Source organism: Haliaeetus albicilla, chromosome 23 (assembly GCF_947461875.1).
Source record: "Haliaeetus albicilla chromosome 23, bHalAlb1.1, whole genome shotgun sequence".
Taxonomy (NCBI): domain Eukaryota; kingdom Metazoa; phylum Chordata; class Aves; order Accipitriformes; family Accipitridae; genus Haliaeetus; species Haliaeetus albicilla.
In genome coordinates this window covers 26,244,196-26,267,900 of record NC_091505.1, presented here as the reverse complement: position 1 = coordinate 26,267,900, position 23,705 = coordinate 26,244,196, and the positions used below count along the sequence as shown (strand labels likewise).

Genomic DNA, 23,705 nt, shown 5'->3' with positions numbered 1-23,705 from the left:
GATCACACCATGTAGTGTTAAAAAGGTGGGAGGGAATTCCCTTCACTTGTGAGTGAATCAGCTGGGTGGGAGAGGTAGCATGAACAGTCCCAGATTAGACTCTTGCTCTAGGCATCTCCCGCACAATAAGGTTCTGTGTTTTTTTGAGTCTACTTGTGTTCTAGCCCAGAAACAGCTGCAATACTTACTTCAGCAACATTGTCATGGGGCAGGGTTTGGTGTTCACCTGGAAAAAAACTGCCATCTGAGCAGGAGCCAAGAGTAATGTCTTCAGTATATAATGTTCCTGCATTGGAATAAAAATGGCTGGCAACTCCCTGTATATTTTTAAGGTTTCCAAAAATAGGTCTAAGTCTCAGGCAAAATGAATGGAGCCAAGACTTCGATGGAAATAACTGCTAAATTTTGTCTGAAACAGTTAGTGCTGAGATCATCTTCCACATTATGTGCCACTACCTGGAAACACAGGCCAGTTTTCTTTTCCCTCTTTATGGCTGTCTGAGCCCTATGTTCCAGCGCATTGATTCACTTGACCAAGTTTCAGTACAATGGGGAGAACTGACTTAATGTTAGTGGCGAGACTGAGAGCTTCCTCCCTGCTCTGTTGCTGCTCTGTAGGAGCTGGAATGCCTGGAGCATCGAGTCAGTCTTGAAGCCCTGGAGAAGCAGAGGGAAGTTAGATTATAAGCAGCTGCTCTGTGTGTGAGGGAGAGAAGGCTTTCTAATCACAATGGCAGGCAAGAGAGAAGGTCGGGGAGACATGAGTGGGAGTAGAGGCTAACTGGAGGGTAAAACCTCTGGGGAGGTGCACACTTACATTCCAGGAGGAATTTTATGTCAATCAGTCAATCCTGAGTCCATGGGTAAGCCTGTGGCATTTTGCAGAGGGGAGAAGGAGAATTTAGGAGCCAACTTCAGAACTACAGTTTGGTGGTCAGTGCACCCATGGGCTAGCCAGGCTCCCAGGGATGGCTCAGCTGGCCTGAGGCTGAAGGTGCTATTCTGGCTGCATTTGAGACTGTCTTCGTTGGAGGTTACTGTCCCCACAGAGGTGCCAGTGAATCTTCATGTCTCCTTGCTCCCTAACTCAGTTCTGTCACCCTGACCCAGGTTAAAATCCATCCTGCTAAAAAAGTTTGGACAGGTTCAACAGACACACAAGCAAGCATGGATCATTTTGACAAGTAAGCATGCCTACCTTAACAAGTAGTGTGGTGTAATAGGAGCAGATCTGGAAAACAAGAGAGCTGCTGCTGAATATTTAACATTCACACTAAATGTGTTTCAGAGGGAGCTTATTTTGGACTTGCTCTGTTCTGGTCCAATTAACTGAATGCTTGCCAATAGCTGGAGCACAACAGATGCACCCCTGGAAGCACAATCTTCTGGCTTATTTTCACCTGAAAGGGATTCAGTTCACCAGGTATGAGACTGCACCATGACGGGAAGCAAAATGCAGTGAATAGGAAATTAACTTCAGAACCAAACTCCTCACCTGAACTAAAAAGCTAATGTAGATGCAGCTTACTTGCATGGTTTGGTGGCTGAGGAGCTGGTAAACTTCAGGAGATCTAGAGATGGTGATGATGGGGGTGTGTGAAAACTTCTTAACCCAGCCCAGTTACAGCCTGACCACCACATGGGCCTGCAGTGGAATGCACTACAGCCCAAAGCACCAACCCCATCAGAGGCAGGGCTGCCTGCGGGTTAGCACACAGCCTATTCACTGGCTGCTTCTTCCAAATAGATAACTGCTACTTAGGATAGACGATTCTTGGAGGAATAATTCTGTTCCCTTTCCCACAGTGGGAATGCTATGCTGTTATGCTGTTGATGAATGCAAAGGGGTGACAGGCTTAGGCTGGGAATATTGAAGTGGTGGGACATTTGTTTGGGCCTCCCTGTGCATGTGAGCAGGCAGTGAGCACCGTTCTGCAGACATGAAACAGAGTCACTGAGCAGATTGTGCATGCAAGAGCCTATGTGCCACTGCCCCAGGGCACTAAATGCTCTGGACCTTAAAGAAAAAAGGGGGCAGGGAGAACTGTCCAGGAGTTGAATGCTTGTTTTTTTACTGAGTTTAACATGAACCAGACTTCATCAAACTGCAGCTTTGTGCTGAAAGCTGGTGATGGTACAGCAACAGCTTATTTAATGGTCTGTAGAAACTGTTGCTCTGGCTGCAGCAAGCTCCTCCTCTGCCACCCCCCCTCGCTGGTTCTCTTACCCATGCGCGCATGCCCACACAGTAGAGGGACTGTATCCTGCTGCGCTTGGGGCTACTGACACACTCAGGTAGGATGAATGCCAGGATCTGTTACTCTCTCATTCTGATTTAATTTTGAATCTTGCAAGTAAGCAAGGAAGTTTTTCGGTCAACAGGCTGCACCACACAATTTCTAGGATGACACAAGATACAGAAGTGGATGTGATGTAATACTGAGTTGTTCAAATCCTATTGTACAGTGGTACAGGTGTATTTCTACCCATGCAGAGTGAATGGCTCAGATACATGACCCTGACTTTCCAGCTGTTCCTAACACCCATGCAACATGAGCACAGAGACACTTTCCAAGTAAAGGGGCATATTTTAGACTCATTACCATGCGTGATGATACAAAGTACTAAGATGCAGAGACCTAGACTCCATAATCATCAGCATCTGTTATGCAAATTTGCAGTTGGTGGGATCTGGATCAGACTCTTGTCCAGTTTTTCCCTTTTATATATCACAGAGCCTGGACAAGAAAACCAGCTGTTGTTCTTGTCCTGCCATCAGCCTGTCAGGTTCTTGCTGTTAGCAGTGCTCTGAAGTACTTGAGCTATAAAACCTCAAAAGACTTTAAAAATAAACTCTTTGCACTGTCAGCTTCAAAAAATATCCAGGAAACAATTCTTTTAAATCAAGAATTTAGATAATATGTAGAAACATTTATTTATAAATAATTAACATAAAGTAAAGAATTTGCACTGTTGCCTGAAGCCTTAAGATGACAACTTTGTCAGCCCTCCCTAATATAGCCAATATTATTATATTACTTTTATTGCTGGGTTAATAAAGAAGAATATAAAATCATCCAGTCACCCACTGGCACAGCTCATAGGACCAAGGAGAGCTACGTTCTAGTCTCTGTACCTGATCTACAGGACAGTACTTTAACAGCTTAATTTTCATTAGGCTGGTGGTTGTGGATTTTCAGTGCCTCAGCTACTTTTACTTTGTTCATGGAGAGGCAAATTCATCAAGCATGTTTATAAGAAAAAGAAAGGGGTGATGTTTGAACATCAGCACCTGTAGGCAGGTTCTGTCTTGACAGCTGTCTCAGGACTTTCGAAGAAATGAGGTTTGTTATTGCTGTCTCTGCAGAAGTCTCATTTTCCTGTTCACTGCTTTCCACCCCCCATAAAACAAGCTCTTCATTTCCTCTTCCACCCATTCTTTCCTTCTTTGCTTTCTACAGCAACGCAGAATGACTTACTAGTCAGAGATTGTCCTTGGAATGTTTTTTGAGAATATTTTTCAGGGGTTCTGGTTAATGAGGTTTAGGAGAACACCAGAATCCAGAAGTTTATTTGATTAGAAAAAATAGAGGGATAGGAATGTATAACTTATATTGGCTCTTATTTCATAATGTATTTTTTGGAATAGACATCAACCCCTAGGCAGGGTCCATTTTGCTGTCATCTCAGCACAGCTGCTTTGCTACCTAGTTGATTGGTAATGGTCTCGTTCCTTCAAAGTCAATTGCAAGTAACTTTTAATAACCACTCTGTAGCCAAAACAGTGAGAGTCTGAACCATGCTGAGGGAATAGATCTTTCCTGCCTTGGGCCAGCATCAAATGTGGCAAGTAGGAATTTAGTTAGAACCTTTTTAACTCCTCCAGGAGCCATTGGTGATTCACTCATCTCAGTGTATCAGGTCCCTGGCTGGTGTTGAAGCTGGAGCCAAACCATATTGACCTGAAAATCCCTCTCAGAACTGGCTTCTCCCTGGTTCCTGTTCAGTAACACTCAGTTTGGTCTTTCTATGGCCCTTTTTCACCATCTTGGACTCAGCCTGTACACAATTACTCCTGATTATTCCATGTTGAAGCCTTCAGAAAACCCCAGTGTAAGTAAATGCAGTCCCAACAGACTCCTGCCCAGCGGCTACCTGTATCAGAGCCATCTGGAGCCTGGTCCTCAGCCCCAGAGGTTGGACTGGGCACTCACATTCTCTGGCAGGCATGGAAGGAAATGCCTGGTGGCCTTCATTACAATCTCCGAGTTCCCAGTCTCTGAGTCAGAAAGGCAGTGGCCCTCCCTACATGGTCATCACACTAGTACCATCATCTTGGCTCCACACCAGCCATCTGAGAAGGCGGCAGAGCAGGAGAGAGGGAGGGAGCAGAAAACTCCCAGAAAGCCTGTTACTTTGGGGCACTGAAACTGTGAAGATCTTTCCCGAAGATTCCAAGTTGCCTCTCTTTCTGCAGCAAAGCCTATTAGTGTTGCGTGTAAGCCCTTGCTGGTCTGAGCCCTAGTGAATAAAAGATTTGCTAGATTTTATGCCTACAAAGCTTTGGATTGTCCTGTTAAGAAAGTAAGGTGGATGAAGAACAGTGACAGGTTTTGTTAGATTTCAGAGCTTTAATTGTTTTTTCTGTCATGGTTTGTTTACAGTGAGGCCTTGCTGGCCTAGACAGCTCTGGTGTGTGTCCCACAGGCTTTGTGGACTGCCTCAGGGGGTAAAGTGCCGTGGCTAATGCAGTATTTTACCTCTAGTTCCCTGCTTCCAGTATGTTTTTAGTTGACCATGACTACCATAAAAGCTTAATGGCCTCTGAGAAATACATATGAATAAGCATGTTTCCTTTTGGATACACATCACACTGTCAAACCTATCAGAATAAATACCTTTGGAGCTACTTTTTAGATTAGATAGCTTTTCTAAAACTGAGAGCCCTAGCTTGATTCCTCCCATTGCCCACAGGAATAATTTCTTTTCACTACTTTGAGATGGAACAGACCGGGGGACTTACCCCACCTCCTTGCTCTAAGGAGAAGGTGCCAGTGTCAGTCTCCAAAGCTCACATTGTTCCAATTCTGCATAGATTTCAGAGTATTTATTCATTAATACCTTTCACCCAAACAGGCAAAACATATTCCCATTCATTGTTTTGTTCTTGCTAGTTATGTTATCTGTTACTTGGGCTGTAAACATTTGGAGTGAGGTCCCAGAATATCCATTAGATTTCCTTTTGTTCCCCCCATTGCTGCAAGCAGTACAAGGTGTAGAAAGCAAGCAACATACAAGCACTTGCTTCCATATGGTACATACTAAAAACAACTGAAGAAGAGCCAATTCTAGCAGATGGGTGGTTATTACCTTTTTTTCATGTGGTCATTGCATACACTGCACACGCTTTGTCTGGTTTGAAAGTCTCCTCTTCAGTCTCTTCTTGCACAAACACAGCATATCCCCAGACACCAGAGACACAGGGTGAGGTGAGTGGTGTGGGCCATACAGTGAGCCATTGTCCCTAGTCCTACCTTCTCCCTTGTTCTTTGCAGGGGCCTCATTGGCAGTGGGGGACTTATATGCTGGAGGGAACTAGGAAATAGGGCTTTACAGAGCATCTAGCAGACTTGAATCCTGGGGATTTCCAGGCAGTTCCAGCTATTTCTGCCCTGGGGAATGGACAAGCCAGGAGCTGCGACCATACACTGTAATGAGCTCCATTCCTTGACATGGAAATGGCATCACATAAATGGTATCACGCTTCCAATAGCCCCGCCAGCTTCTGCCCTGTTCCAGCAGCTGAGTGGGAATAGAATTATTCTCAGCCTTTTCAAATCCTGCCTCCCTTAATGAGTGTCCTGGTTTCAGCCAATGTGCTATGCTCTCCCTTTCCTTTGCCCCTCTCATCTGCCCATCTTGAGAATCACTCCAAAAGATTACCCTGCTGCTCAAGGCATAAAGGTGTTAAAGAGGCAAGGGTGTTTGGCAGAGAAGGTGCTTTGTACCTCTAAACACAATCAAACACTAAAATGATCCAAGATCATCATTGAAGGCACCTCACTGTGAACTTGCAGGCATTAATGTCTGAGCAGAAGGAAAGTGTAAGAGCAGGAGAAAGAAGCTTACCTGCTATGCAAAGAATAGCTCATAACCAGACTGGTTGATTTTAAATAGAGGACAATCCAGGACTACTGTGTGGTGAAGGTGTAGTTCTCATACTATGGTAACAATTTCATTTTGTGCCTCCCTTTGCTTATGTGAATCAAACTAAACTTCTTTCAGCCCTCTGAAATACACCTTCTAGTATGGAACACCTTTGCTTTGGGTTTTTTGTTTGTTTGTTTGTTTTTAGTTACATTGCAGCAAGCTGGATGGAATAAGGCCTCTATCTTCTGTCAAAGCTACGCAAAGGGCAGTTCAAGTTACCCAGCATTAATCAAAAAAACCTATAGGCTGATTAAATGGCTCCTTGTTTAAGTGCTCATGCTAACTAATTCTGGTATTTCAGACCAAATAATTTACGTGCTTTTTCTGCTTAAAAGAAGGTACTACAAAAGGTTTGATGTGAATGAAACCAAGACAATAATTCTCCAGTGACATACCTGACCTCCTCCCAGGAGGATGCTTAATGTCAGCCTGGTCTAATCTAATTCTGAAATACTTTAACATTATTTGGGCTCTGAGCAGTCTGGAAAAAACAGCATTTTTGAGGTCCTGGGTAATGTTACTCATCTCTACAGCCTCCTCCAGGGAGGATCTTTAGTCAGCTGACACTTTTGCCCCTTGGAATCTCATCCTGCAGTCGGGGCGGAGAGATAACCCCTGCCTGTGGCTCTTGAGGAATCCACTGATGTGCTTGCTCTCACACATGGCCAGGCAGGGAGGGCTCAGCAAACCCTCTGCTTGATACCGCCGTCCCTCCTCAGCAGCTGGCAAAGGAGAGGTCTGTGGGGGAGGCGAGATCTTGGTGCAGCACCTCCACAGCAGGAATTCCTCATGACAGTGCAGCTGGGGCACTAAACGGTTCAAATGTTTCAGATGTCTTGTCCTCCCCCTCCACAGGGAAGGGGAAGAGGAAATGAAGAAGCAGGAGAGGAAGTAAAGCGTAGAGACTCATCTGCCTGTCACAGGGAACCCTTGTCTTTCAAAGTGGCATGAATGGTATTTTGTTTGGCTATTGCTACAATAGAGAAGAAGGACAAGAGAAGTGGCCGGGGTGAGAAAGAAGTGTCTGTCATGCTGTAGAGTTCACTTTGCTTTGTCTCACCCCTTCAGACTGTTTGTAGACTGATGTGGGGTCCATGACTTTTCTGTGCACACGGCCAACGCCTGGAACACTGTAAGAGGGAATGCAGCTGCTTTGGATTCGATTGTTTCCCTGGCAGGGGGCTTCGCTTGCATCACAGCTCCTGTCCTTAGAGCTATGAAGAAAACGTTAGTTTCCTGGATGCTAAACTATGGCTCCTTAAATTTGGCAAAGAAATAGCTAGACTTTTATCATCTGAAGTTTTATCATCTTTGTGAAAAAGAATGATTAAAGGCTCCAAACAGTTACCGCAGTCTTATGAAGAAATTTTGGAATAGAATTCCCAATAGAAGCAGAATCAGGCTCTCCCCATCATATATGATGATGTTAGCATGCTGATGAAGAAGTCTCCCCAGAGCCACCTGAATGCAGTGAGAAAGCTCACACCTAATATTCCTGGATCCAAACCTGCCACTGTGGCTGCCCGCTATCATTTGTTAAAATCATGAGCAACTGCCTTTATTATTCTAGATCTCTTCTGTCAGTATCAATTTCTGTAGGCAACAAGTGGAACCCTTTCATGGAGCAGTCTTGTTTGACCTAGTCCAAGAAAGTCTTAATGTGAAAATGAGTCAGAAAAGGAAGAAAACTTTGTAAAATAGGCTCTTAGGGACCCTGCGACTTCTTGTGTGGAAAAGATACACCAATTTACATCAATCCAACTATACTGATGTTTTTTCCTATGCAGACACAGCACAGAGATTCTAGTTTAGGTGAAACCTGCATAGTCAGGTGAAGCAAACAAAGTTTATGGACCCCATTTCCATCTCCTGCCAGGTTGGCACAGGAATAGTTTTATTACTCTCTGTAGTATTACTCCTAGTATACTCTGGGGTGAGGCAAGGCCTTGTCTCTTACAGACTTCATTTTTCTTTTTTATAGGGTGAGAACTATTCTGCATTTTCTCTTTCTCACATTATGCTGCATGGTGAGGAAACATCACATTGAAAAGCAAATCAACACATTTTATAAGCCTCTGGTTTAAAAATTATTTGTTTTATATTACATATACTTTTACAACAATATTATTCCTTGGGGAAAAAAGAGAAACTTCCTTTCTGCAGATCCTGAGGATTTAATTATGGGTATTTACAAGGCATTTTGAGATCTTTTGAATGAACTGCAACTTTTAAAGACCTACAAAGTGTTACTATGAATCTGATGTCAATTCTCAACATACCTCAGTTTAATATTAAATCCCAGCAGATTCCTGTAATCAAATTAAAGAAAACAGTTTACTCAGCAGGAGTCTATGCTGAACTGTCTAGTAGAGCTTGGCTTGCTCTCTTCCTATTTTATACCTGAATTTATGTGTTCTCATATTAACACAATCTTCATTTATTCAACATGCTGGGAAAAAAGTAGGTATGAAGTACAGCTAGTCTGCATGGTCTTTCCATCAACCAAGATGTGTTAAAGATCGAAAATGTTTAGCTGCTTTGACAAGAAGACACAAATTCAAGAAAAATAGGAAGATAGGTTTCTACTTTGCTTAAAAAATAAGACATTAAATTTACTGAGTTCATTTATTTTCCTTCTTCTGGACACAAGCTGTTAACTTTAAAAAGAATGACTTCCCCTCCCCCCCCCCGGGAGAAAATAGGACTGGGGTCACTGTTGGACAGTAACGTTCAAAATCCCAAATGAGATGAGATGGCTTCCTCAAATCCCCACGTAAATGCTGCACCTTTATTTCCTCCATCATGGTTCCAAACACAGATGGCAGGGGAAGCTTTGGCGAGTGGTCTGCAGCTGGTCCTCGAACTCTTTTCACCCAGGAATTCGATTGCTCATTTACACCCTGTGATTGTGGCGGTGGCATCGGAGAAGGCTTGAAGACTTGAGGTGGTTTGCCAGCCCAGCTTCAGGGAGCCTCAGCCCCTTGTGCTGTTGAAGCACCTGGAGTGGGATGCATGCTTCCTAGTTAAACAGCTACGAAAACCTTGTATGTGACACCATGCCCGCAGAACGTGCCGAGGCCTGAGGAGACTGTTGGCCGGGCAGCACCCCTGAGCTGCACCCCAAGCGTGCATGACTCAGACCGAAGGAGAGACAAAAGGATCCATTGCATGTTAGAGCCATGGTCTCACTTTGACCCATAACATAGCGTTATTTTTTAAAATAATGCTTTCAGCAAGGACCAGAAGTCCCACTGACATCCAACGCGCAAATAAATTTCAGCGCTCAGGGCTTTCTCGGCACCGAGTTCCGGGGGTGCTGGAACCCCCCGGCTTTCGCCCTGCTGGGGCCCTGCCGCCGCCTCCAAGGCCGCTCCCTTCCCAGGCCGCCTCGCAGGGGACCGCTGCCACGGGGGGGCCTCGAACGCTTCGCCCTCCGCCCGCGGCGAGGCCTCCCGGAGCCTCGGCGGCGATGCCCGGCCCGGCCTCCCCACGCCGCATGGCCGGGCCGGGCCGCGCCCCGCTAAGGAGGCCGGGGCCGGGGCGGGGGCGCCGCAGCTCCAGCCCCGAACGAAGGCAGCCGGGCCCGGGAGCGGGGCGGGAACCAGAAGCGGGAGCGGGCGCAGGAGCGGGAGCGGGAGCAGGGCCGGGCCCGGGAGCAGGGCGGGGCCGCGCGGGGCGGGGCTTGCGCCGGGGCGGGCGGGCGGAGAGGCGCGGCGCGCAGTCCCGTTAGAAGCAGCGAGGAGCCCACGGAGAGCCCCACCGGCGCAGGAGGAGCGACCTGCCGTGTCCAGTCCGCCGGGAAGATGCCGAAAACGGTGGGTGCCGCGAGGCGGAGCGGAGCGGAGCGGGGGCGGCTCAGCCACGGCGGCCGAGCGGAGCTGGCGCCCGGGGCCGGGCGGGTGTGGCGGCGCCCGGGCCTCGCGGCGGGAGAGGACGGCGGTGCCCCGGCTGCCCGCCTCGCCCGCCGGCCGGCCCGGCCCGGGACGGGACGGGGCCTGCCCGCCTGGGCTCGCCTGCGCCCCGCCCGGGAGGCGCCGGCGGCCGCCCCGGAGGGCGAGAGGAGAGGAGCGGGGGGGGGGAAGGAGGGAGTCCCGGGGAGCGCGGGTCGGGCGTGCGGCGCGGGGCCGCCCGCCCCTCCATCTTGTGCTCCTTGCCCCGCCGCGGTGGGTACCTGAGGGGCCGGGCCGGGCTTGAGGCGGCTGCCGGGCCGGGGCCCCGCCCGGGCCGCGGCCGCCCGCTCGGGGCGGGCGGGTAACGGCGCGGCGGGGCAGCGCCCTGCCCAGGCCGCCCCTCCTCTCCAAGATGTCCGGTGGAGCGGCGCCTGCCGCCCGCCCCGCGGGTGCGCCCGGGATGGGGAAGGCGTGCTGGGTGAAGCTTTCTGGAGCCTGGTGGGGAGTTAACGAGTTCTATGGCCGCCTCCCGTGTGCTCTGTGAAGAGGAGAGGTTGGGGTTTTCACAACTTGTAATTCGTCAGCTCGAGTTGCTAGGGAGCCTTGTCCCAGCTTGACTCGAAGTGTTTCTTGGCTGGAGAGCTCTCGGTACTTCAGAAAGTCTGGTCAAGTCCGTACTTGACTCTCCTTCTCACGGCAGGAGTTTGGTGACTAATGAGGAGCATGGGGTTTTTCCATTTAATTTCTCCTGGTTGGAGTAAAAGAGTTAGTCCTAGCCCTTCATTGATAAAACAGGGAGGAGCAGGCTGGAAGGCTCTGGATGTTTCCTTGCTGGGAGTGATCTGACACGGCCTAAGAACGTGTTAAGCTGAGAGCCTGTGGTTTACATAAAGGAGAGGGGGGAAAAAAAAGCCCTAAACAAAACCTCACCCCTATGCAAGTGGAAGTTGAAATGGAATCCACCTTGATTTTTTTTTTTTTACAGCTAGTTTAACTTTGTTACTTTAAAATAGGTATTAAGTGCCCCTTTGACTGACTTCTGCTTTTCCTGCTGTCCTAAATGCCAGCTCTCTGAGACAAAAGCTGGATTTTTTTTTTTTTTTAAACATCAGCATCTTAAAGGATATCAAACTCAAGCCACTTAAAGGTTAAGGCAGTATTTTTCTGAAGCTTTAGAAAGGCCTTTCTTCAAACATCAGCAATGATGAGTAAAGATTTACTTCCTAAAAAAACAAACCAAACCCCCCAACACCAGGCAACAAGTTCAGTAAGACTAACGGAAGTAGCTCAAGTTAGGGGACTTCTGTTGTAAAATGCAGTTGAGACCTTTTAGCAAGGGAGTTTACAGTTGTGATGAGTGACTTCTTTTAGTGTGACTTAGCCAAGAAATCCTGAAAGTGTTGCAGAGACACTTATGAGTCAGGGTTCCCACTAATAGGCTGAATCCAAAAGTTATGACACTGTACTTGCTACAAGGTGCTCATTGCAGCCTCTGTATCTGCAGACACAGCCTAGGCTGGATTCATGTTCTCACTCTGCTGCTTTCTGGTTCTGACAGAGCAGTTCTGCTTTCAGAGCTTTTGAAAACTGGAACAGATAAATAAATGCAAGTGCTTTGCTGTGACACTGTATTGCACACCTTAGGCTCTGCAGAAGGTGGTTCAGATGTTTGTGCCTGTTGAGGTACAGAGCTGCAGGCCTCCTGCTGTATCAGCCACTAGCGTTTGGTTTCCTGCCCCATCTGGCCTAGTTGCAGACACAACTGAAATAATATTTTAAACATTATTTCTTGAGCTGTGGTTTGCAGGAACAGGATATGCTGGCATAACTGTGTAATCAGTTCTTCATGTGAAAGAAACATGACTACTAGTGTGCTAGCTTAAGATTTGTTAATAGCTACTTAATTAACAAAACAGTAAAATGCAAGTGACTTTCCTCAATCAAGGTCAAATGTGGGTGAAACTGGAGCAGTTACCTGTAGCTATATGTGGGCTTCATCACAAAAATAAATCCATTGTGAAGAAGACAGATGGAGGAAATGTTCCAGGGAACAGTTCTGGCTGGGCAGGAAAAACATTTGTGTCTAAAGTGTTTGGTAGCTCTTATCATTCATCTCACCAGGCTTACAGAACATGCTGCTGCGTGGCTTGAGCAGCAAAACCTGTTGAGTTCTGAGTCCCTACTCCTCCTTAAGATAGGCTAAATGTTAACACATCTAGCCAGAGATTGCCATTTCGTTACATGAGATTTGCTACAAGTGGCGCTATGTTTTGGAGCACTATTAATAGGAATCCAAGATTAACTCTGGTAACCTTTGAACTAGTGGCACATGATTTGCTGCTGTGAAGTGTAATGTCTGCACAGTTGGGGGGGTTTGGTTGCTGCAGGCCTTGTAGGGTATGTAGAAAGTCCATCACGGATTGGCCTGCTGGTCCTGCCATGCTCTCTAGGGGAAAGCTTCACTGTTTTATCTAAAGTGATCTTATAGTTAAGAACCAACTCTGGCTTATATTTTTTCTGTTCCGAAATGTTTGCAAGATGTACACAGTTAAAGCACACACCAAAGAGGGCATATAATTCCCCCACACACTTTGTATTGCAGAGGTATGGAAGTATTTGAGTGCTGAAATGCCTCTTGCAAGCCATTGTCAAGCTCTGAAAAGTCTCTCCCCAAGTTGTGAGAAGTCTGTTTATTGGTCATGAGTAGCTCTGATCTCATGCTTACTGACTAGTGCTCTGGTCTCTCACTGAGTCATTTCAGGCTGGGCAGAGCTGGAAGTCTCACTTGGTTCCAAATCCTGATAGAAGTGAATGAGCTGTCACATTGATGGCTAGTCCAAGCTCCATTGTCGATTGCTTGAACTTTAGTGTTACAAAAACCATCTTAGTTGGAGGAGTGGCAAAGAAAAAGACATTTTTTTTTTCTGTACCAGTCATGCCCATTTAATGGGCTGATATTTTACTGTATTTTTAGCTATTAGAAAAAGCAATGCTTCTGTATCAGGATTCATTAACTATTTTGCCTATGAATGTACTTTGTGGCTATATGAATGGTAGGCCACTGAACTTGAAACCTGAGCATCTGTCGTGTATGAGGTGTGCATTCAACTGTCCTATCAGTAGTGCTTGAGCAGTTCTGTTCTAGGTAGCATAGTCTTTACTCATTGTAGAGAAGTGGGTTTAATCAGAGCTAATCTCGTGAATACAGAAAGCTTCAAACTAATGAAGTTTGGACTCCTCTTATTGCATTAGAAGAACTAAGTGTTTCTCTCAATGTTCAGAATAAGTCTCCAGGTTTCTAGGGCAAAGTGTTACTGCAGAGAAAATCAACTTGGACAAGCATGAAGTCTTTAGCACAAAGCAATAGTAAGATTGGTAGCTCTCAGCTCTATGATGCTACTTAAGATTTTTAAAACCCGTTTTTTTTGCTGTTGCCTTTTCCCTTAATACTTTCTAAAACTCAGTGTATCAATAGCCGTTGGGGCCTTCGGGGACCCTGCCTGTAGCTTAAATTGATGGTCCTAATTCCCAGTTGGACCCCAAAGGTTCTTGAAGCATATCTACCTTTGTTCTTTGGAACTGAATAGGTCTGGTTAGAAGAAAGGTAACTGAGAGAATGTGGTAGGTATCAGGAGAATCCACTCGGTAATCAGTTTCTTAATGTGTAGCTAGTTGCTACCAAATGCTGCAACAAGATGGTAGCTATGAGCAGAGTGCTGCAATTGTTTGGGTGATCCTTTTTTTTTTTTCTTGTGGAATTTGCTAGAGGTCTTGAAAGCTTAGGGAGAAGGGTAGACAGTGATGGAAACCATGACTTGTAATGGATGGACACTTTTCTTTTGATGCCCTGGGTTTGGATCCTGTTGTGGTATGAAGGAACAGAAGCATTCCAGATACCTTCTGTCTTATCTGAGGACCAACCCTTTGGTGTTGTATCTCCTCTCCCTCATTCAGTATAACTTGTAAAGCTTGGCAGCACTGACCAAAGTTAGACAGGCTTTGGTGTGACATGGGTGCTAGCTTGTTAGGCAAACTTGATCCATTGTACCTTTCTTCTAACACTATCAGATACATGGAGTTGCTGTGAAAAGGTGTGTTTGACAGCTCCCTAAGACCTTGCTTTACACAGAAGTCTGTGTTGACCCTGTTGGTGAATTTCAGATGACTTTGTATTTCAGAAACAGCAATAGCTAAAATGTGCTGAGTGTATAGTGGAACCAGGTAAACTACTGGACTCTTATACAATGAATTATCTGTAGCTTTATATCTACCATGGGATTTTACAAGCCAGGAAAGGCCTTTACGCCCTAGCTTGTATTGTATTCATCAGCTTGGTTCCTAGATTCTGCAAGAATAGCAACGTTTTACCTCTTGTGCAGGTGAAGCAGTTAAGCCTGATAGTGAGCAGAAGCTTCTGTTTGGTACTTACAGGCCTTCTATGTTAGAGTTAAATGGCGAGTTTAAAGAATGCCACTGATAAATTAGTGTTCACTTTGTTTTTACTTACTGGTAAAATCTTGCTTCCACTTCTTATGGCAAGCCTTGCACCTAACTGGCAGTGTTGCCAAAACCCATCAGTTATAGTAGCTTCAGACTGTAGTGAGCAAGAACTATTCTGAGTGCCTGATCTGAGTTGGTAGTTGTGATCCAGTTCTTAAAACTTTAATGTGACAGTGTTAGGCCTAAGAGTGCTTATGATACAGAGGTTCTAGAAGATTAAATGTTAGTTGAGTACTTTCTTTTGTTTTTGACTTCTTGATTTGTTGCTTGAGGCAGACAAGCAAGAAGCAGGTTGGTGAGGCGCACACAATAAAAGGAGCCCAAGGAAAGCTTTAGATCTGCTGCTTCTACTATAAGAATCCTGTGGGGAAACGAGTGCCTAGTATCAGGGGTTGGTCATCACTCACTTGCAAATATCCTGTCCCCTTAGCATTTACAGGCAGTACCTTTTTTGGACCTGCAAGGGGTTGCAGCACTTTCCTTGGGGTGACTCTGCCTCGTCTGATTAATCACCCCTGAAGGTTAATTACAGTTCTTGCTTTTCTCGTGAGGATAGTTCATAAGATGTCTTAATATGGACTCCTTTTTTGACAGGAAATGGCATCACTGCCTCTAGAGGAAACTTGTTTCAGTTGTTTTATGTATAATGTCTGGTCTGAAGTGAAATCCTTCGGCACAGAGCTCACTGAAGTCCCTAGGTAGCCACCCGAAAGACAGCTGATGAACTGAAACCGTGTGATTCAAACACCCTCTGTCCTTGCTTCTTGTGAGGCTGGCTGTGCAGGGGGAGCAGGACCCTTCCCGAGTTGCTGGGCTCTGCATGTCCTTGCTGATCCACTGACACTTCTCACAGAGAAACTCCTCGGGAAGAGGTAGCTCTGGCCCTGCTCCAGGTTATAAAGGAAACTGACTAAAAGCTTCCTCTAGCGACGTCATCTCCTGGACTCTTTCCTGCCTTGGTGCAGCTCAAACAACCTTATTTGGCTGACTTCTTTTTTTCTCTGCCCCCCCTTCCCCCCCCCCCCCCCCCCCCCCGCAGCGAGAGGGCCTCCCTGAATTTGCACAATAAAGCTGTTATCTGTGCTTAATCGCTGTTCAGAGGACTACAATGGGATCTGCTTGAAAAAGAGTTCCAAGATCTCAACGCTAACTCCTCGGGTCTGCGCCCCCCCCCCCCCCCGATGTCTTGTTTGTCTGTCTGCTAAATGATTATACTAGAAATCAACATCACCCTGCGAGGAGTCTCTCTGCTGTTGCAGACACACTATTGGAAGAGAGGAAATCCCTCCCTGCCCAGGAATAATCCAGGGCAATTAACTGATGTAAATTAAGAGCACTAGTAAGCAGCCAGTTAATTGCTTGCTTTTCCCTAGGGGTGTTCGGAGCAGCAGGAATTTGCATAGTGCAGCCAATAGTACTGCATCAAAGGAGTTTGTTTTTATCCCATCTGAAACTTCTAAAGCAGGCTAAAGTCTCTAGATTCATGGAAGGCTACTCTTTTGGGCAAACCTCTTTGTAACACTTCTATGGCTGTTTCTAGGTGGAGTGTTTGAGTGTTTTGGAAGTTGTGGGCATAAAACCCACCCTTCTGACTCCAGTTAGCTATTGCTGACTCTTACTGTAATGTTTAAAAGATTGTGCAGCAAATACTTGGCAGGGATGTAGGAAGAGACAGTCGCTGGCAGGCTTGGTGGTTATAAAACCACAGGATCAGCTGTAGCTGCTTGGAGGTTTAAAACCTGAAATTGCAGAAGTTTGGGCCTTGTATTGTTGACAAGAGACAATTATGGCTTCAGCAATTGTGGATACATGGGTAGGTGATCTAGTGCTTCTTCCTTCCTATGCAGCTATGAAAGGGTGTCTTCACTTGTATGAATGTGTGATCCTCCAGTGGAGTACTGGGGAGGTCAGAAATTTCTGGCCTTTGTATAGCAGCTTGTTGAACTTGTATTAAATGGGGAGAAAACACTCTTTGAAGAGTTTTTTTTTGATAGTATGACTCCTGCAAAATGCTTTTTCCTAGTTGTTCCAACATCTCTGAAGCTGTAGTTGTTCTGAGGCACCTGTTTGAAAAGACAAACTCTGGATGGAGGAATGATGTTCAGTTCTCATCCCATTCCTAGGCTAAGAAATAAGAACGTTTGGCCATGCTAGGCTTCTCTCCCTTTGGCCATTGCTGGCTGACGAATAGCTACAGACAAAGGCACGGGGTGCCTGTGAAGGAGGAATGAATGAAAAAACTCCGAATCTGATGCGCTCTGTAGAGAAACATGCAATTAGGCAAGAATGAGATGAGATGACGGGCTAGGAGGGGGAAGAGACAGACTCCTTTCTCTGCCAGCAGTGATTCTGTGTAGAGAAAAACAAATCTCAGAAGAGATCAGAAAGAGGATAACTGAAGTAGTGAATAAGAATGTCATGGTACGTGTGATCCAGACTGATCTATACTCTCTTGCAAGTTTCTAGCTTTATTGGTCAACTTCTTTTGTAGAGGAATGCTGCTCAGGGTAACGGACTTCACTGTACTGGAGTGTGAATACTGTAAAATCTCGTTGTTTGGTTTTTTCTTGTTGTTTTTCCTTTTTTTTTTTTTTTGGGGGGGGGTTAAGTTGATGTCAGAGAATCTTGTGTGCAGCGTATTAGAGAACAGCTCTTCTGCAATTATATGCCTTCTGATGTTCTCCAGGTATTTTCTTGTTAAAGCAAACTGATGACTTCCTGCAGCCATGAGCCATTTTCGTCCATCTCTATATCACTGATTTGTCCTCTTCTCCTAAGTAAGCCCTTATGACTCACAACCTTTTTTTTCTCTGGATTGGGAGACCTAGTTACTGTGGGGAAGTGACTAAGTACAGGAAAAATCTTCCATTGCAGTCTGATCAATCATTTAGTCGCACCATTTAATAAATGTATTTGGTTTTATGTAACACAGGCTAATAAAGCATGGAGTTCTGGGCTAAATTTTTCCTTGTCATAGCTTTTAAACTGTACTGAACTTAACTCTCTGGCATTAATTCTGTGCTTGGTTACACTGCAAAAAATGAGCTGCCAGACAAATTATTACGGTGAGGTGTCAAGGCTCTCAACATCCCCCACCCTCCGAGGTGTAGCTTTTTGTTTGTAATGTCTCTAAGAATAATAAGGTATAATTTTTTTTTCACCCCCTGAATATGCTATTCTGGAATAGTGAATTAAAAAAAAAAAAAGATCTTTTTTCCTCGCTACACTAAATGTCCATCCAGCAGCCAGCCTGAAAAGACAGAGGGTTCTGGTTGTAAGTTTTTTTTTTTCTCTTATTAAAATGCAGAACTTGGTATCATCCTAAAATGATCGTAATCCATGGGACTTGCAGAACGGCAGCAAATGGTTCTGAAGGCACTCTGTAAGGAAGTAAGGCAGTTCCACTGCTGACAAATTCAAGCAGTATCAAGTTGCCCAATAAAAAAAGTGGTGATACAAAACCCGCACAAAACTTTGTGGTCCAATACATCTTCTTATATGAAAACAATCCTATTAGTATGACAACTCACTGGCAACCTTGGAGTTCCAGTTAGAAATGATAGAGAAGGAAGGATTTTTACATATGTATTAAAAGTAAGGGTTTACTTACTAATCTGTTAAGCAGACACTTTAATGAATGGTTGACCTGTTCACAGGCAAGTTAGCAAGAGGCACATGGTGTAGAAGTCTTTGTATAGACATGTATAGAAATGCTTCCTCCCAGTGTGCAAGAGGTGGTTCTTGCAGAAGTTGACCAATGGTGTGTCTGTGCAGGAAAACTGACCAAGTACTAGTGCTCTAGATAATTTTTTTTTTTTGGTGAAGGGTAGTTAGCAAAGTGATGCTGACCATTGGTCAAAAAAGGGTCAGCAAATCAAAATTTTTCATAAAAGGGTAATAATAAATACGCTTAATATTTATTTCAATTGTATGAAGATGTTCTAAATTGAACTTAAGCTAAAAGGAAGCTTCCACTCTCATCCTTCCCTTCCCCATATTTTAAACAAGAATTTTAATCCACTGACATTTTGGATATTGGAGGCATGGATATAGTTTTGGGTGCTCACTCATTTTCTTGATGAGTTTCTTCTTGCTTTCATATTGTATCTTGAACATAGAACTTCAAGGTTGTTAGAGTAGCTTTGTAAAGGTGGAAACTGGAAAGTTAAAGGTTCTTAGTGAACTTGGTTTCTGTAGCTTCCTTCAAAGGAGATAAAGTGTTTTTCTGTCTTAGGATGCATAAGAGCTTTTAACTTTTGAGGGATTTTTTTCATGTAATGAAACTACTTTCTGTTCAATATGGCTGCAATATACAATAGTGTGTTTTATCTTTTTGTTGGCCTCTAAAAGAAATGGATAGCACTGTCCATCACAACCTCTACTTAGAATAGAATATTTCAGTTGGAAGGGATCTACAATGATCATCTAGTCCAACTGCCTGACCAATTCAGGGCTGACCAAAAGTTGAAGCATGTTATTAAGGGCATTGTCCAAATGCCTCTTAAACACTGACCCGCTTGGGGGATCATCGACCACCTCTCCAAGAAGCCTGTTGCAGTGTTTGACCACCCTCTTTCTAAGGAAAAGCTTCCTAATGTCCAGTCTAAACCTCCTCTGATGCAGCTTTGAGCTATTCCCATGCATCCGATCACTGGTTCCCAGGGAGAAGAGCTCAGCACCTCCCTCTCCACGTCCCCTCCTCAGGAAGCTGTAGAGAGCAATGAGGTCGCCCCTCAGCCTCCTTTTCTCCAGACTAGACAAACCCAGGGTCCTCAGCTGCTCCTCACAGGACATGCCTTCCAGCGCTGTCACCAGCTTGGTTGCCCTCCTCTGGATGCGTTCAAGCAGCTTCACATCCTCCTTAAATGGTGGGGCCCAGAACTGCACACAGTACTCCAGGTGAGGCCGCACCAATGCTGAATACAGCAGGATAATCCCCTCTTTTGACCGGCTGGTCGTGCTGTGTTTGATGCCCCCCAGGATGCGGTTTGTCCTCTTGGCTGCCAGGGCACGCTGCTGGGTCCTATTGAGCCTGCTGCTGACCAGCACCCCTGGGTTCCTTTCTGCAGGGCTGCTTTCCAGCCACTCCTCTCCCAATTTAGACATGTGCCCGGTGTTACTCCATCCCAGGTGCAGAATGCTTGTTAAATTTCATGCCATTGATGATTGCCTAATGCTGCAGTCTATCTAGATCCCTCTGCAAGGCCTCTTGACCCTCGAGAGGGCCAATGGCATCTCCCAGTTTGGTATCATTAGCAAACTTGCTAATGGTGCGTTCGACTCCTGCATCCAGATCATTGATAAAAATGTTGAACAGAAGTGGCCCTAGAACTGAGCCCTGAGGAACATCACTGGTGACCAGTTGCCAGCCAGATGTAGCCCCATTCACTGCAGCCCTTTGAGCCCTGCCCTCCAGCCAGTTCTTCACCCAGCACACTGTGAACTTGCTTATCTCACAGTTGGATGACTGATCCAGAAGGATGCTGTGAGGGACATCATCAAAAGCCTTACTAAAATCCAGAAAAACTACATCCACCACCTTCCCTTCATCCATTAGGTGGATGACCTTAACATAGAAGGATATCAAATTATTTAGGACTTTCCCTTTGTGAACCTGTGTTGGCTGTGTCTGATGATTGCATTGTCCTTTAAGTGCCTTTCAACTACTTGATTAATCTAGTTAATATCTGACCACTAAAACAGATCTTCTAGTAACTATATGTCAAGAAAGCAAAATTGCCTGGAAAGCTGGATGGGTTGAAAGAAACTTGTTTGTATTGTAGCTTATAGTGCAGCTGAGACAATAGAATACTCAGTGTCTAAGCAATAACAACATGCAAAATCATGACTGGTTTGGTGTATGTGGTTGGTTTGTGTGTGTGGTGTTTTTGTTTGGTTTTTTAAACCCAAAGTTGTCCTTTAGGGATGATACTAGGTTAGATTACTCATTATATTCATATGTTCCACTAAGTTTTGTTTGACAGCATTAATTAATGGAGATGCTGTGCAGCACACATAAGAAAGGTGTTGCTTTTCTGGTTTACTGTTTGTAACTACTATATGGTACATACCAAATATTAAGATAACTTTGTGTTCTGAGATGAGATCAAAAGCTTAAGCATCAATAATTATTTTGCCAACATCTGGTTATTTCCTTTGCCCCTACGTATACCTTTATATTAACAAAACTTAAAATCACTTGAAAAAGAGGACTGGTTCACTTCATTTGTTTTATTGGGTAAATAATGAGAACTATAGCTGAGGTGTATTGAATCCAGTGTCTGGCTGTATTCAGTGCTCTGTGGCTAGAGTTACTAGGATCAGAGCTTACCTCAAGCTGAGAAACGTTTCTTCCATTTCTGAAAATGTGCTGTGTGAACAACTGGTTTTTTTTGTTGCAGGATCTGTGTTTTTCACCAAGGAGCACTCAACATGTGAATTTGTTTGCATTGGTGAAATACAGGAAGCAGAGAGCAGTAAAATTACTGCATTCTAGGCAATATCCACAATCTCCTAGAGACCCAGAAGGTGCTGTATGAATGAACTGTTACACATGACTGCTCATTTTCTGAGCTGCCTCAAAAACCGTAAGGTTACTAATAGCTTGAATAATGGGGTCTGAAAAGGCTAGCATTACTTACAATACCTGAAAGCTCTGAGTCCATGGTTGGGAAGGTAGTAGACTTTGAGAGCATTCTTATTCAGCACCATAAACCACTTTATCACTAAACGAAGAAAACACTTGAGTAAGCAATGTGTCTTAGTCCTCCAGTCCTGTTGTGCTGCCTTTGTTATGGGAGCTGGACTGTAACTTAGTCTTTCCTGGAATACTGAGATGACAAGCTTTCCTTGCTGCTGTAACATTAGTCCTTTGCTCCAAAGAGCAAGTAAGAAGCCTCTGTTACCTGAACTTGGTATTCAAAAAATCCAGAAGTGTTTACTGCCTGCTGATGTAATCTTTTTTTTTTTGGCTTAAAACACTAAACTGCACCTCAAACTGGTAGTATTCTGACCCAGCCACGACAAACTGGGAAGCAGTAAGCTCTAGCAGTAAGTTCCTGAAGACTCAGAATTTTCTAACTCTTCTTTTAATGACTTGCCGCTGCAAGTGTTTTAGGCTACGTGAAATCTATAGACATCAATATCTTCTGCACCGATGAGCACAACGTATACCTAGGGTGTTGTGGTGACAGCCGTACATGCGGAAGTGAGTTAAAGCTCAAAACCCCCCAAGTTTGTTGTTTTTTTTTCTTTATCTTGATCTGTGGTTTGTTACTAACATCTGAAGTTGAAGGTTGAGCGCAAGCTGCAATGTGATGTATTATGCTCAGTTTGAATACCCCTTTGCACACCCAACAGAAAAGGGTAGAGATCTGTTTCCAATGAGGATACCTGTCAGCATCTTCAGCTGTAAGAATGTATCACTGTAGTGTCTGTCTTGAATCTCTCTGTCAAAAGATACAGCAAACGGAAGGACTAAGTAACTTTCAAATCATCAAAAGATCAGAGCAATCAACTGAAGATGAGAAGTCCTGAACAATACTTGCTTCAGCATCAGGCACAGGAAATACGATGCTATCTTAGCGTTTGTTCTGACAAATGCTAAATAATCAAGTAGAAATATGACAGAAGGCTGTCCTGCTTTTCCTTTGCTGCTTCGGTTCTGACAAATTTAATATATAGGCTTTGTTGCTTGCTCTGTACTTTGTTCACCTTTGTGCAAAGTCTCTTCTGCCACCAAGTAGTCAGAGGAGGTGACCAGCCACTGCTCCCATGGCTAAGCTTTGAAAGTGTCTTTCTTTCATACTGCAAAAAAAGCTGGTTGGTGTGTGTGTCTTTTTCTATAGAACCCCTCAAATTCCTATAAGGTATTTCAGATTTAAGAATCACTGCATCATAGCTTGCTGCTTAGTAAGCTGACTCCCTCAGTTTGGAGGAGGAGTGCATGTTATGTGACTTTCCTTTGTATCTTGGGACTGTGTGCTGCTTTACTCTGTCCTTTCAAGCTTATCCTTATCTCTTTGCAAATGGCTGGGTGCAAATGCTTTGGTCTTGGAAGAGTTTGGCATAGAGGACTTTGCAGTGAAATGCTTTTACAATATTCTAATGACAGCTTTGATTTAGCAGTGTTTGGAAGGATTTGAAAATAATTTGGATCTGAGGGCATTCAGGCAGTCCTGTAAACCAAGTGATTTCATTGGTCTGCCATTCCCTTAGAGAAAGATGGGTTATTAGATGTGTTAGTGTGGATCTCTGCTTTCACAGAGACAAACCTGAGCAACAGTAGTGTAGCTGCTCTTACTGCTCCTAGTGTTCTGGAGATGTGCAGTTGGGGATGAGGTATCTGGATGCAGGAATGTTGAAGGCACCCCAGGCTTTGATCAAAGTTGAATTAATGCCTGCAAATTCTATGCTGCTAAAACTAAAAACATAACAAAAAGCAACCCTATACACTAGGTCTGAATAAGAGCTGAGCTCTCAAGTTGACTTATGAATGCTCCTTGCAGAAGGTTGCTTTGCTGCCTGCCTGCCTCGGGTTAGTCTAGGAAGTTTTACTGTTTGCTTTCATAAGTTATATTTGCATGTATGTTGACTTACACAGGATATGTACTCAGCATCTGGCTATTTCTTTTCCTACTACTCAGTTGTGTTTCTCAGTTTTGACCTCCAGCTTTGGGAAGACTACTAACCGTTCAACTTATCTGTATGTTTGGCTGCATAAAGGTAGTCCATAACATCTCTGTTTGTAAAGGAGGTTTAAAGGATCTAAATATTGAAACTGCAAATCATGTAAGGAAATTGCTCCTGCCTGCTTGATACAAGAAGTCAGTTTCTGCTGTCAGCATTATAAATGCTTAAGCCAATGCAGGGTAGCTCCTCAACAGTGTCTGCAGTCTTGTAGAATTGCTGAAGAAGTTAAGCTGAGAGAGAACCCTAGAAGTAATTTGGTCCAACCCCATGCTCAGAACAAGGCCAATTTCAAAGTTGGATCATTTTCTAAGTTAGATTGGATTGTTTGGGGTCTTGTTCTTGGTAACAGTGCGACAATAGTTCTTGACAGAGATAACTTGGAAACTATTGGAATTTGTGAAGTATGGTGTAGGT

General features: G+C 44.7%; 1 protein-coding gene across 1 annotated transcript in view; it reads left to right on the top strand.

Annotated features, from left to right (window-relative positions):
* The first annotated feature begins 9,871 nt into the window (after positions 1–9,871).
* Positions 9,872–23,705, top strand: part of MSN (moesin) — a 48,254-nt gene continuing 34,420 nt past the window's right edge. The window contains exon 1 of the mRNA XM_069811661.1: positions 9,872–10,025. Within this exon, the coding sequence (XP_069667762.1) occupies positions 10,014–10,025 (12 nt within the window). The 5' untranslated portion in view covers positions 9,872–10,013. The remainder of the gene's footprint in view (positions 10,026–23,705) is intronic.